This window comes from Panthera uncia, chromosome D1 (assembly GCF_023721935.1).
Source record: "Panthera uncia isolate 11264 chromosome D1, Puncia_PCG_1.0, whole genome shotgun sequence".
Classification (NCBI taxonomy): Eukaryota; Metazoa; Chordata; class Mammalia; order Carnivora; family Felidae; genus Panthera; species Panthera uncia.
The window spans coordinates 81,153,654-81,168,169 of record NC_064808.1 but is presented as its reverse complement, the minus strand read 5'-3'; the positions used below and the strand labels follow the sequence as shown (position 1 = coordinate 81,168,169).

Here is a 14,516-nt window from a genome sequence, read left to right as displayed (position 1 = left end):
TCGTTAGTAGGGTGTTCTTTAACCTCCATGCTTTTGGAGGTTTTCCAGACTTTTTCCTGTGGTTGATTTCAAGCTTCATAGCATTGTGGTCTGAAAGTATGCATGGTATAATTTCAATTCTTGTAAACTTATGAAGGGCTGTTTTGTGACCCAGTATATGATCTATCTTGGAGAATGTTCCATGTGCACTCGAGCAGAAAGTATATTCTGTTGCTTTGGGATGCAGAGTTCTAAATATATCTGTCAAGTCCATCTGATCCAATGTATCATTCAGGGCCCTTGTTTCTTTATTGACTGTGTGTCTAGATGATCTATCCATTTCTGTAAGTGGGGTGTTAAAGTCCCCTGCAATTACCACATTCTTATCAATAAGGTTGCTTATGTTTATGAGTAATTGTTTTATATATCTGGGGGCTCCAGTATTTGGCGCATAGACATTTATACTTGTTAGCTCTTCCTGATGGATAGACCCTGTAATTATTATATAATGCCCTTCTTCATCTCTTGTTACAGCCTTTAATTTAAGGTCTAGTTTGTTTGATATAAGTATGGCTACTCCAGCTTTCTTTTGGTTTCCAGTAGCATGATAAATAGTTCTCCATCCCTTCACTCTCAATCTAAGGTGTCCTCAGATCTAAAATGAGTCTCTTGTAGACAGCAAATAGATGGGTCTTGTTTTTTAATCCATTCTGATACCCTATGTCTTTTGGTTGGCACATTTAATCCATTTACATTCAGTGTTATTATAGAAAGATACGGGTTTAGAGTCATTGTGATGTCTGTATGTTTTATGCTTGTAGTGATGTCTCTGGTACTTTGTCTCACAGGATCCCCCTTAGGATCTCTTGTAGGGCTGGTTTTGTGGTGACGAATTCCTTCAGTTTTTGTTTGTTTGGGAAGACCTTTATCTCTCCTTCTATTCTAAATGACAGACTTGCTGGGTAAAGGATTCTCGGCTGCATATTTTTTCTGTTTAGCACACTGAAGATATCATGCCAATCCTTTCTGGCCTGCCAAGTTTCAAAGGAGAGATCAGTCACGAGTCTTATAGGTCTCCCTTTATATGTGAGGGCACGTTTATCCCTTGCTGCTTCCAGAATTTTCTCTTTATCCTTGTATTTTGCCAGTTTCACTATGATATGTCGTGCAGAAGATGGATTCAAGTTACGTCTGAAGGGAGTTCTCTGTGCCTCTTGGATTTCAATGCCATTTTCCTTCCCCAGTTCAGGGAAGTTCTCAGCTATAATTTGTTCAAGTACCCCTTCAGCACCTTTCCCTCTCTCTTCCTCCTCTGGGAACCAATTATGCGTATATTATTTCTTTTTAGTGTATCACTTAGTTCTCTAATTTTCCCCTCATAGTCCTGGATTTTTTTATCTTTCAGCTTCCTCTTTTTCCATAACTTTATCTTCTAGTTCACCTATTCTCTCCTCTGCCTCTTCAATCCGAGCCGTCGTCATTTCCATTTTGTTTTGCATTTCGTTTAAAGCGTTTTTCAGCTCCTCGTGACTGTTCCTTAGTCCCTTGACCTCTGTGGCAAGAGATTCTCTGCTGTCCTGTATACTGTTTTCAAGCCCAGAGATTAATTTTATGACTATTATTCTAAATTCACTTTCTGTTATATTATTTAAATCCTTTTTGATCAGTTCATTAGCTGTTGTTATTTCCTGGAGATTATTTTGAGGGGAATTCTTCCGTTTGGTCATTTTGGATAGTCTCTGGAGTGGTGAGGACCTGCAGGACACTTCCCCTGTGCTGTGGTGTATAACTGGAGATGGTGGGCAGGGCCGCAGTCCAACCTGATGTCTGCCCCCAGCCCACCACTGGGGCCACAGTCAGACTGGTGTGTGCCTTCTCTTCCCCTCTCCTAGGGGCGGGATTCACTGTGGGGTGGCGTGTCCCGTCTGGGCTACTTGCACACTGCCAGGCTTGTGGTGCTGGGGATCTGGCGTATTAGCTGGGGTGGGTAGGCAAGGTGCACGGGGGCAGGAGGGGCAGGCTTAGCTCACTTCTCCTTAGGTGATCCACTTCAGGAGGGGCCCTGTGGCAACGGGAGGGAGTCAGATCCGCTGCCAGAGGTTTGGCTCCGCAGAAGCACAGAGTTGGGTGTTTGCGCGGAGGGAGCAAGTTCCCTGGCAGGAACTGGTTCTCTTTGGGATTTTGGCTGGGGGATGGGCGAGGGAGATGGCGCTGGCGAGCGCCTTTGTTCCCCGCCAAGCTGAGCTCTGCTGTCCGGGGCTCAGCAGCTCTCCCTCCCTTTGTCCTCCAGCCTTCCCGCTTTCTGAGCAGAGCTGTTAACTTATGACCTCCCAGACGCTAAGTCGCGCTTGCTGTCGGAACACAGTCCTTCCGGCCCCTCCGCTTTTGCCAGCCAGACTCGGGGGCTCTGCTTGGCCGGCGAGCCGCCCCTCTGCCCCGGCTCCCTCCCGCCAGCCCGTGGAGCGCGCACCGCCTTGCCGCCCTTCCTACCCTCTTCCGTGGGCCTCTCGTCTGCACTTGGCTCCGGAGACTCTGTTCTGCTAATCCTCTGGCGGTTTTCTGGGTTCTTTAGGCAGGTGTAGGTGGAATCTAAGTGATCAGCAGGACGCGCGGTGAGCCCAGCGTCCTCCTACGCCACCATCTTCCCTCCCTCTCCCCTCATTTAATGTTTTGACCCCAATCCATGGATAGATATAAGCAAGTTACAATATTCCCTAAGGCTTAAGATAACAATGTTATCCTTGAATTACATAATTTTTATAGCTAGTTTTTGACCATGGATAATTTATGGATTCTGAATATTATAACCAGAGCCTAGCCTAAAAATCATAGGGTATTGCAAAAAAGATGCATATTGGGTTGATCTGCAATCATTAGAAAGTTAAGGGGTGTTTTCTTTCATTAGCATTGTTGCGAGTAGTTTCTTCTTCCACTGGTATTGCTAAAAATTGCTGTTTAAAATTTTCTATGCACCACTAATTTAAGACAACTATGCTAGATTAAGTTGTTTCATACTAGTTCATTTAGGGCTTCCATTTGCACTCCTCAAAGGTTTTATGTATTTCTCAAATGCTTCATGACTCATTAATTTATCCAGTTCTGAAGGATTATTGAGTGTTACCTTGATCACTACATAACCATCTTTGAAACAAGATTTGTTGACAAATCATGGATTTTCTGCAAGACTTCATTAATTTCATTACTTTTCCTGTTAGAGGAGAGTAGAGTTCACTAGCAGTTTTCACACTTTCCAAAGCACCAAACTTCTCTTATTTGTTCAATTTTGTCCCAACTCAAACACACTACAGTAAACAACATCTCCTAAAGCTTCTTGTACAGAATTGCTGATTCCCACTGTTCCAATACCATTTTCTGTTGTTATCCATTCACATTTCTGTGAATTTACTCTTGGAGAGTAGAGCGGGTGCCTGCACTCAGCCCCTGGCCCATGGTAGGCAGGGCATGGCAGGTACAGAGAGGGTGTCCAGGCTGCAGGCCGCATGCTCTGCACCACTCCTAGTGCCCTGTGCCTGCAGTCATTCCTTTTGATACTCAAATTGTCCCATCTCCTTTAGGCTGGCTCCTTTGCCCTCTTGACAGGAGTCCAATAGCTTTTGATGTCTTCTTTGCATTTTGGTCCCCCAGGATGTTTCAGGCTGTGTGGCTCCACAGACTTGAGTATTTCTCCAAGGCAGTCTGAAGGGCCATGTTTTTATACTGAGAAACTTGAACATCTCCCTGAAAGTTGTAGGAAGCTATTTTATTTTATTAAAAAACTTCTAATGTTAATTTATTTTTGAGAGAGAGAGAGAGAGAGAGAGAGAGAGAGAGAGAGAATGAGCTGGGGAGGGGCAGAGAGAGAGAGAGGGAGAAACAGAATTTAAAACAGGCTTCAGGCTGAGCTTTCAGCACAGAGCCCAAAGCGGGGCTCAAACTTGGGAAGGGAGAGATCATAACCTGAACCAAAGTCAGGCACTCAACCAACTGAGCCACCCAGGTACTCCTGTAGGAAGCTATTTTAAAACTTGGTAATTTGATGACCAGCTTTGCATTTCAGAATGATATCTTTGGTAGCTCTATGGGGGAGGGAGTGGACTGTGGCCCTGTCAGAACACTGAAATTGAGTAGAAATCTACAAAAGTGGAGTTTAGATAATGGGAGTGAAGGATTAGATATTTTGAGTCAGACTCTAAAAGAGGTGATGACTCGTTGATGGGAGATATTGGAGAGGAGGAAGAGGGGGAGACATTGTTCATGCTTTTTACCTTCTTGACTGGGTGGTTGGTGTTGCTCTTTTGGGAAAGGAAAAAGAGTAGGATGGGTCAGTGTGGTGAATACAGTTTGGGAGATACTGTGCTAGAATCATCTAAGCATTTTCAGATGAGGAAGTCCAGGGGTGCCTGGATGGCTCAGTTGGTAAAGCATGTGGCTCAATCTTGGGGTTATGGGTTCGGGCACCATTTTGGATATATAGATTACATTAAAAAATTATTCACTTAAAAAAAAATCCAGATAGAGAAATCCAAAAGATGTGGGGGTTAATAGACATTAAGTGCTTTAGGTCAGTGTTAGATAAGCAGATTCATGAATAGAATAGTCATAGTCAGACCATGGGTTAGGATAGTTTCTCTTAAGTAGGCTTCACGCCCAGCGTTGGAGCCCAATGTGGGGTTTGAATACACCTGAGATCAAGACCTGAGCTGAGGTCAAGAGCCAGAGGCTTAACCAAGGGAGCCACACAGGAGCCCCAGGATGATTTATCTTAGTGTATGAAGGTACAAGAGGAGAAGGCCAAGGGTAGACAGAATCTGGACCTGGAATGGAGTTCCTGAAATCTGGAGTCTAGTCCAGACTCTATTATGAATTGTTGAGCAAGTTCAACAGATCAGTCTCTTTCCTTGATTTCAGCTTTTCCATCTGAAAAACAAGAATACATTACTGTCTAGCACATGCAGAAATATATGATGCTGGTTTGGAAAACAAAAGGGCATTTATATGTGACACTTAAGCATGATTACCATTACATATTCCTTTGTTATACTCCTGTCCTTGAGACTCTTGGGGCAATTCCTTTGGAGAAGTGGGCTTTGGGTTCAGGTTTCTGAAATTTTTCTCTCCAACCTGATCATGCAGCCTGGTTTTTGTTCCTGTTTCTGCCACAGGCCATCAGCTCTGTCAAGCCCATTTGCATGGAGAAGCTGTCTGTGAACCAGGGGAACGGTCAGTCCTCTGGGTACATACTTTATGAGGTTATGATCTCCACTGGTGGCCTCCTTACCACAAAGAATCATGTTCAAGACCGAGGTCAGGTAGGGGCCAGTGGATGGGTCCCCCAGTGACATTTCTCTGCTGGTAAAATCCAGTGGTGTGGCTAAGGTGAATTTCTAAATGATAGTCAAATCTTTTTGACCTTCAAAAAATCATCACTATTTCTTAACCTCTGTCGCTTCAGTGAAATGTTCGATATGTAAGCTACTGCTGTCACAGGTCTAAGATATGTAAACATTCCCAGGGTGGGAGTACTCATTGAACCCTTATAGGAGTTGATGGGATTCTTTATGGAGACTTGGGAGGAGCTTCAGAAGTCCCAGTTCTTATTGTACAGTAATCCCTACATTTAAATAACACATTAAAATTGGCTCTTCTCACTTAATTCACAAAACACTCATCTAAGATATTTATTACAAATGACACCTCAGAGAAGTTTAATGGTTGTTGACTAGAAAACAGCAGAGCTTAGTGGAAAGGCTTCAACATTACACTCCAAGTTAAGAGCTGGCGGAGTTTCCTCAGGTCTTGGTGAAATTCTCCTTCTCTTTCCACCTCTGTGCCATTTGTGTCATCTTCTTCCAAAGGTGCTGGTCCTCCTGAATGTGACACCCTTCCCTCCCTCACCTGAGCTGCAGACCCAGATTCCCTGTTTGCTGAACATTTTTCTTCACTTAGATATTATGTGTCATTGACTTTTCAAACTCCTCATGTCCAGCACCAGATTCATTACCCTCCTCATCCTGTGCTCCTTACATCAGTCCACAGACTTGTAGCCTCCCAAACTGAAAATGCTGCTTCCTTCATTCTCTCTTTATACCTTGTTCTCACCTGGCTCCTGCATGGTGCAGTATTACTCAGTGGGTCTTTCTTTCTTTCCTTCTTTCTTCCTTCCTTCTTTCCTTCCTTCCAAGTTTATTTATTTATTTTGGGTGGGGGAAGGACAGAGAGTTAGGGAGACAGGATCCCAAGCAGGCTCTGCAGAGCCCTACTTGGGGCTTGAACTCAAGCACTGCGAGATCATGACCTGAGCCAAAATCAGGAGTTGGATGCTTAACCGCCTGAGCCACCCAGGCAGCCCTCAGTGGGTCTTCTTTCAAACTCCATGCTGACATTGCCTTAGAAGCGCCCTTGTATCTTTCCTATACTACCGTTAGAGCCTCATAACTCTATATCAGATAGCTCACTTTTCCCCTCTTCCTTGCTAAATCCCTCCCTCACAGTGCCACCCATTTCCTTCCCAAGGTAAAATCCTCAGCGTTCCACCTGTCCCACCTACAGTCTTCCATTGATTTTCCCAGTCACTTGTCCATATGTTTGTAAATAGCCTGTACTCTGCTGAGGGTCAGGACTTGTTACTGCCTCCTCTGTGCATCTGTGGCATTCTGTTCTCAGCTTCATGTTAGCTATTGTGAAGTGTTCTAGTCATTTCTTTGTGTCACTCTCCAAGTTTCTCAGTGGCTGGGGTTTTGTTTTAAGCTTGGTGACTCCTTGCCCAAGTCATTCAATAAATACTTATAGAGTATATACACCTTGTAATTAGACTCTAAATAGCTTAAAGAGTGAATTCTGTGTTCTGTATAGTATTAACATTTGTGTTTTTAATATTTGTGGATTCTAATTTTTATAGTTTCCTAGTCCAATTTCATTTGAAAATTATAACCTAACTCAAATAATCTCAGAGGAAAATTATGTATCCTTCTGTGATCCTGCATGGCTAGAGCAGATTCTTGAGGGTGACTTCATCTGAATCTGAAGCAGTATAACAGGTAATAGAAAAGAAATGGATGTACATCCAGATCATTCTTAAAATGAGAAATAGTGGTGGCAGAAGCCTTTCCAGATTAGGATCTGGGGAAACCTGGAAGATTGGATTTATTATGAGAATGAACCATGCAGGCCAGACAGGTGGATGCCTGCTGTACTTGTAGCCCCTGCTTGCCCTTAGGCCACCATTTCTTTTACTTTTTTTTAAGAGAGAGAAAGAGTGCTAGCCATAGAGAGGGAGAGAGACACAGAAAGAGAGAATCCCAAGCAGACTGTGTGGAGCCATCCAGGTGACCCTGACCGCCATTTCCTTTACAATATCCATTAATTCTATACCTTCCTTTTCTCCTCATTCCTTGAAGGTCTTTTGAGTTTCATTATTTCCCTCCTTACCCTGTAGTATAGCCAGGGCCCATATTTGGCACCAGGACATTCTTCTTTGGATTTTTCCTTATATATCTCATGGCTCTATTGCTTTGAATATGTTTTAGGTTTGTGAACTTGTAGTCACCTTGTAATATTATGGGAGACAAAGTTAATCATTCCCCTAGAACTTGTCTTCTTTGCTTTTCCAAGGATCATTTTGTCCCTTTTCTTATGAGGACCTAATAGTGCTTTTCTCTTTATTTGGCAGGTGTTTTTGAATGAGAATTATCTAGGGGTCCTGGACCATTTCACTAACCAGCTGACTATTCCCACCAAAATGGTATATAATCCAATGTTAATATAATCCATGGACTAATAGTTCAATGCCTGCCCAGGCCGCAGGCTCATTGTAAGCATGACCTGGCCCAGTGATAGCCTGTTTTCTCTTCCACTTTGGAATGTTCCTTGCATAGGAACTCACAAAGGATGAGGGAGAGTTGTATGTGTTTCTAAATTATAGGTATACATGCTTTGGGTGAACAGAACTTCACCACATTGGATATTTGCTGCTCAAAAAAACTCTAGGTTTGTTGCCAGCCTCAAGAGTCTCTTGTAAAATATCCAAGTGACTATTTTCTGAAAGGTTTGATATGGGGTTGGGGGTGAGAGTGCGGGGGATATGAAGATCAGGGGCCCAAAGGTTTGCCTCTAGAGCTGGAGGTCTGCATGTTTCTGAGGTCTGCTGTCTGTCTGTCACCCTGCATATGACCTCATCCGAGTTTCAGAGGATTCTTAAGAGATCTACAGAAGAGTGCTTGAGTGGTACCCATTCTAACTGGTCTGTCTTGGACAGGACTACAAAGATATCCCAACACTGAGGATCCTGGTGGAGAATCAAGGCCGCCTTGCCTATGGGAAGGACATCAATAAGGAGAGAAAAGGTGGGCCCCCTTCCTTCCAAGGGTGGAGAAGGTTGAGACCTTAAGGCACTGAATTCCTGTCATTCTGAGGACAGTCATGGCCAAGTGCATGGTTTGGAAGACAGCAGGATTTCTCAGTCAATGAGACAGTCATGTGTAGAAACAATGATGAAGTCTTGCTTTGCTAGGAGAGGATGATGGTGCTTTCCCTTAAGTGTGTTCTCTCATTACCAAGCCAGAGGAAGTCTTTCCTCTTCCAGAAGGGTTTTAAGGAAAGCTGTAAAAAATATGGTTAGAATCACTCACTGGGACCTTTGATTTTTTTCCTTCCCTAGAGCTCAGTGTCTGCATGCTGGCCTCCCCCTGGGCTCCTGGACGCAGAGTCACACACACCTTCCTTCCCCTGCTCCAAGTGTTTTAAAGTACTTGGGAGTTAAAGGCAGTCTGAACTGCTGTGCTGGCCAGACCTGACAGGAAGTGCAGTGACTTTGCACTGTTAATATGGGAGATACAGGTATACTTTAAGAGGTATACGTGTGTAACTGAAGGAAGAATTTATGTAGGATTTTGCAGAAATCTTCCATATGATGAGGCTAGGAAAGCATTCTCCTTCAGGCAGAGCCCTAGTCACAGCCTATTTACATCTCTGTGTTCACATCCCTGCTAGTCTTCTTTGTGTTCCCTTTATTCCCCTCCTACAGGATTAATTGGGGATATATATCTGAACAATTCTCCATTAAGAAGATTTAAAATCTACAGCCTGGATATGAAAACTAAATTTCTAAAAAGGTGGGTGCCAGACCATTGACTCAAGGTGATTAATCAAAGTTGTTTCCCATTTAGAGATGGAAAGAAGCTCTCTGAGCTTCTAGACTAACCTCCTTGGTTTTCAGATAAGAGAAGGCAAGATCCAGAGTGTTGAAGGAAATGACCCCAAGTTTCACAGTTGTCTGGGGAAGAGTGGTGACCATCCCCTCATTCACCTAACTCCTGGTTGGGTGGGTTTTTTTCTCCATCATGCCCCCTGAGAGGCATATGATTGTGCTATAAAGGGGATTCCAGGCTTAGGTAGAAAGGAGCCTTACCTCAAAAGTCACAATTGACATAAAGAAGGGCATGACTTTTCCACTGGTGTTTGACTCTCTCTTAGGGACCTTCCTAACATTTGGAAACCAGTCTCATTCAAACCTCGGGGCCCTGCCTTCTTCCTTGGTATCCTGAGAATGGGTAATTACCCCAAAGACACCTTCATAAAAATGGAGGTTAGTGATATTTCTCCCCTGCCTATGTTCTCCTACCCCCATCCCAAAGGAACATTTGAGAAAAAAGCTCCTTGGTGCGTGGGCCCTGCTCTGTGAAAGGAAATGTAAGCTCTCTGGGACCTCAGCTACTCCATAGCCAGCTGGAGGCTGCCCCTCCCTGGTGTTGATGAAAGTGAGAGGTGGATACTTAACACATGTGACGGAGACATAAGTAGTGTGTTCTAGTGGGAACAGTTGTAGAATCTACTGCATGAAGAATTTGGTGAGCATGATCCACCTGTCCCCAGACATAATCCAAGATGTTGAGTCCCTCAGCCCCTTCAGAACACACATCCAGTCTGTGGTGGGGATATTGAGATTCTAATGCACATTTACTGCCATCCTAAAATTCTACAACTCAAACTATGCTTTGGGCCCAGCATGTTTTGATGAATATCTGATGGTGAATGGAAATACTCTTCCCTGCCTTTGGGCAGATATAGGGAGATGAGTTAGAAATAACTGCCTTCTTTCTTGAGGCTATGTGTTGAGCCAACCCAGTCCAAGAGAAATATCATAGAACTGTCCAGGTAACCTTCTATATAAGGCCATGTGTGGTAATCCACTCTTTCTGAGTGTGTCTGTGACTAGGATCAGGTGTGTTTATGGTGTGTGTGTGTGTGTGTGTGTGTGTGCGCCTTCACCCTTGTGTCTTTACATTTAGAATTCAGATCTTGAATCCTCCATTCCAATCTTTTTCAGGGTTGGACGAAAGGTGTAATATTCATCAATGGACGAAATCTGGGGCGCTACTGGAATATAGGTCCCCAGGAGGCCCTTTACCTTCCAGGACCCTGGCTTCATCCTGGATCAAATGAGGTAAGCTCCCCCACTATACTCCCTCATCCCAGTCCACGTCATTTGCCTTTGCCTGAAAAGAGTCATAACTTGACTCTTATAGCCACCAAACCTCCTTCCTCTTGACAGATCATTGTGTTTGAAGAATTTAGACCTGGCCAGGAGATCCGGTTCACAAACATATCTCATCTAGGTATGGTATTCTGGAGGGTAAATTTGCAGCATCTGAGATCATCCTTCTGGATCTTTCTAGCTGAGCTAGAGATAAAGAAGGCAGAATTTACTATCTTCCAGGAACCTGAACTCTTCCTCATTGCCTTTGCATGATAGACAGCTTTTCTCTTATACCTGGCATAGTCTGCTCATCACTTCCTGTTTCCAAATTCCTGACTAGCTGACTCCTCTAACAGTCTTAACCCAACTCCCTGGGCCTCCCTTTCTTCACATTTCCACAGTGCTTTCTGGATGCCTGCCTCATAGTAAACCAAGGTCCCAATGTTTTCTATTTCTTGCCTTTTCTGAAATATGTTTCCTATTACTCTCTCTTATGCTACCATGTTTGGTCATTCCAAGGCACTTTTCCTAGTACTGCTTCTCAGGTTGCCACAGGGAGGGAACACACAGCCTAGTCACCACGACTAAGAAGGCTGCAGACCCTCTGTGCTTGCCCATAGTGGATGATTGGTGCCTGTGTGCCCAGCCTCCCTGATCCTTTTGTTGACAGCAGGGTCCTGATGTTCTTTTGGAGAATCATCCATGCTCCCTTCATTAGAGTCTTTGTGGGACTGATAATCAACCTGCCCTTCTTCCCCACCTGCAACTGTCCTTCCCTGCCAAGGGTGGGCATATGATATACAGGAGACCAATCAGATTTTCTTTTCCAGGATATTGAATCTTGAGTGGTGTGACATAAAGTAGGAAATTGTGATGAGTCCCATCCCCGGGGATGTGAGTAACCTACCCATCCTGACACCTTGGTTGCTGGAACTAACCTGTCTTCTCAACTTATCCCAATTTCTGCTTTGGGCCCACCATCCACTTCCTAACTTGCCAGTACATTTCTTTTTTGGCATAGGTTAGGTAACCTTTTTCTGATGCTTATAACAAAATAAACCTACTCAGTGCACACTCTTTGTCATATTGCTTCAATAAAGGTTGTTCAACCACCAAATAAAATGCTAAAAAAATGAGAATATGGTCAGAATACTTGACCCCACAACTGTAAATCTGAAGCAAAAGTGATCTTTCAAGGAGATTAAATAAATGTAAATGTTAATGCAGGAAATGATAGGCAGTTCATATACACTCTGCATTTGCAATGTTTATATAAAAAAGGTACTTTCCTTTTACCCTATGGTGCTTGTTCCATATCACACCACTGGCTTTTTCATACTCAGGGGAAAGGCCTCCTTCTTTGACACATATGACAACCAACTACCTGGTCCAGTGCTTCCTTATCACCTTATTATTCCTTACCCACCTCCTGGCTACCACCTTCGGTACCTGATTTGCAGTTCTTGATTCTGGGATCACCCAGTCCTCTGTGTGCTGTAACCCTTCTGAGGCACAGCAAGGGCACAGGGAACCATTTAGGTGTCAGTGGTAAATCAACTTTGTGGCACAGCCTGGGCAGGCAGAAGGGAGTTCTGTTGAGCTTCACTTTCTAAAGCCATGCAAATTCCAGCATGGTATAAACCAGCCCTGGGGTTAGTTGACAGGCTTTTTGGGAGCTTGGGAGAGTGGGTCACCACAGAGGTGAGCTGGCACTGCATCAAGGCTGCTGAGAAGACTTCCAACCCAAGACCAAAAGGAATCATAACTGGACTTCAGACCAGTTGTACAAGGAGCTGCATTCCTCCCAGAGTAAAGATCCTGAGTCCCTTCTGCATGTGCAAATGCCAGGAGAGCAGCAGCACCCAGGTGGACCAGGACTTCCACAGCCCAAAGAGGTTGAAGAGCATTAATTCCCTGCTTGGCACTTCCTTTGCTGTTCCGCCACACTGCCCCGTCTCTCAGTCCAAGCTGCCAAGGAGGAAACAGCAAGCTGGAATCAGGGATCCTTTCCTCTATCTCTTGCTTCCCCTCCCACCATCACCCAGAGCTGGAAAGCATCAGTGGTCCCATATCGAAGCCTCTGACTTCCATAGAGCATAAGCCTTAGTGTGGGCATCAACTGGAGGACTTGTTAAAACACAGATTGCTGGGCTCTATCCCCAGAATTTTTGGTTCAGTATGTCTGGGGTGGGGCCTAAGGATTTGCATTTCTGCCAAGTTCCCAGGTGATATCAATATTACTGGTCTGAGGACCACATTTTGAGCTCTTTTATCATAGAGCAGGATGGATCTCAACCTGTCTCAACACTATTATTCTGTTGGGCCAGATAATTCTGTGTGGTGGGGGCTGCCTGTGCATTATAGGATGCTAAACAGTATCCCTGGTCTTTATGCACTAGATGCCTGTAACACAACCCCCCCAGTTATGACAACCAAAACATGTCCAGATACTGCCCAGTCTCCTCTGGAAGCAAAATGCCTCCAGGTGAGAAACACTGCCATAGACCAAACCTGGTTCTCCTAGTCAGAAGTTATGTTTTCCCTACCTTACAGGAAAGCACTAGGAATTGGGGCTTTGGGGATCAACCCTTTATAAATAAAAGGCAAAGGTGACAGAATTTGGGAAATCCTCTCTTAAGACAGTAGTCCTATCAATGACTCTATTTTTCTTCTGTATAATCCTAGTTCTGAATGACAGAAACAGCTTATTCTTTCTTTTTTGCACTGTTTTTGAAATAAATTCCAATATTCTCACAGATAAATGGATTCCTAGAGTAAATTTCAGTTAAAGTCCTATATAGACTAGGGTGAAAAGAAAATCATGTTATACTTTTACAGATATTACTCTATAAACATATAAACACAATATGGTGTGATGTGTAAAAGGTACAGCTCATTACAGTTTCCTGGCCTTCATGATTCCTTAGTGTTCCAGGTAATGTAGAGAACACTCAGGCCAGTCAAATACTCTCACCTAATCCATGATATCCTAGTTGAAGTAGCTTTAAGGCAATTTAATGTCTTGTTTTTCCCCTGATAAGCATATGTTAGTGCCTCGGGTGAAATACTAGATTAACTATAGCCTAAATATAATTTCTCCACTCAAGTGAGTTGCAGTGTGAATATTTGTCCTTCTTTAACTGTTGTGTCTTTAGGGTCAATCTGTGTTAAGTATAGAGATGCTCAAGCAAAATTTAATCAGATTGAATATTTTCACCTAGATTCTGCCAAAAAGGTCAACAGGGGCCCTATTTTACAGGGGCGGGCTGAAGAGGTTGGGGCTTACAGAGAAGTCTGTTCTCTCCTGTATTATACAGAGGCATTTGCACAACAGCAATATTTCTGTCCATAAGTTTTCTACCCTTCTAACCATAGGAACACAAATCTGGGAAGGAAGTGGAGAACGTGAAACCATTCTGTAATCAACTAAAAGCTTAGCTGGTTTTCTCCCTTTAATTTTTTTTTTAATGCAACCTAAGTTTGTACAGAATATGCAAGATTTGCTCACTGTTGACAAATGCATGGAAGGAAAGTTAAACAGCATGGGGGCCTGGAAGGTCTTTATGTTTGTTATCCTCTGTAACTTGATATTCCTCAGGGGATACTTGCTCTCCATTGCCATGTCAGTGTAACACTATCGACGTCCAGCCGATAACTGATTCACCATCCCTGGCTTACTAACATTTAGATGAGCAAATGTCTCACTAGTTTTGAATGACCAGAAAACATCCTAATTGGCAGTCCTCCATTTCTGAAGAGACGGCAAAACAAACCCAACAGAGAACCTTATATTCTGGAGAAAGGAGTGGTAGAGTCCTTTGTTACCTACCCATCAGAGCATCATCCTCTGAAATCACTTTAGTAGCTCTTGCCCCTGGACTAGGTGACACACCCTCCATGACTGTGCAGTACAGACCAGAAGAGAGGCTCCTCTGGGAGATGGGACAGACAACAGTACTGCCAGGAGCTGGGGTGCACTCTCTGCTTGATTCCATCACTTGCAGTAAGAATCCTTCCAGCAAAAGCAGGGCATTTTCTCTTGTTATTTTGCTTACTGAAACCC

General features: G+C 43.8%; 1 protein-coding gene across 1 annotated transcript in view; it reads left to right on the top strand.

The window, feature by feature from the left end:
- LOC125929545 (beta-galactosidase-1-like protein 2) overlaps positions 1 to 12,491 on the top strand; it is a 66,652-nt gene extending 54,161 nt beyond the window's left edge. The window contains exons 8-15 of the mRNA XM_049640860.1: positions 5,142 to 5,288; positions 7,649 to 7,720; positions 8,234 to 8,321; positions 9,002 to 9,089; positions 9,451 to 9,562; positions 10,304 to 10,420; positions 10,529 to 10,592; positions 11,284 to 12,491. Of these exons, the coding sequence (XP_049496817.1) occupies positions 5,142 to 5,288; positions 7,649 to 7,720; positions 8,234 to 8,321; positions 9,002 to 9,089; positions 9,451 to 9,562; positions 10,304 to 10,420; positions 10,529 to 10,592; positions 11,284 to 11,291 (696 nt within the window). The 3' untranslated portion in view covers positions 11,292 to 12,491. The remainder of the gene's footprint in view (positions 1 to 5,141; positions 5,289 to 7,648; positions 7,721 to 8,233; positions 8,322 to 9,001; positions 9,090 to 9,450; positions 9,563 to 10,303; positions 10,421 to 10,528; positions 10,593 to 11,283) is intronic.
- Positions 12,492 to 14,516: the final 2,025 nt, after the last annotated feature.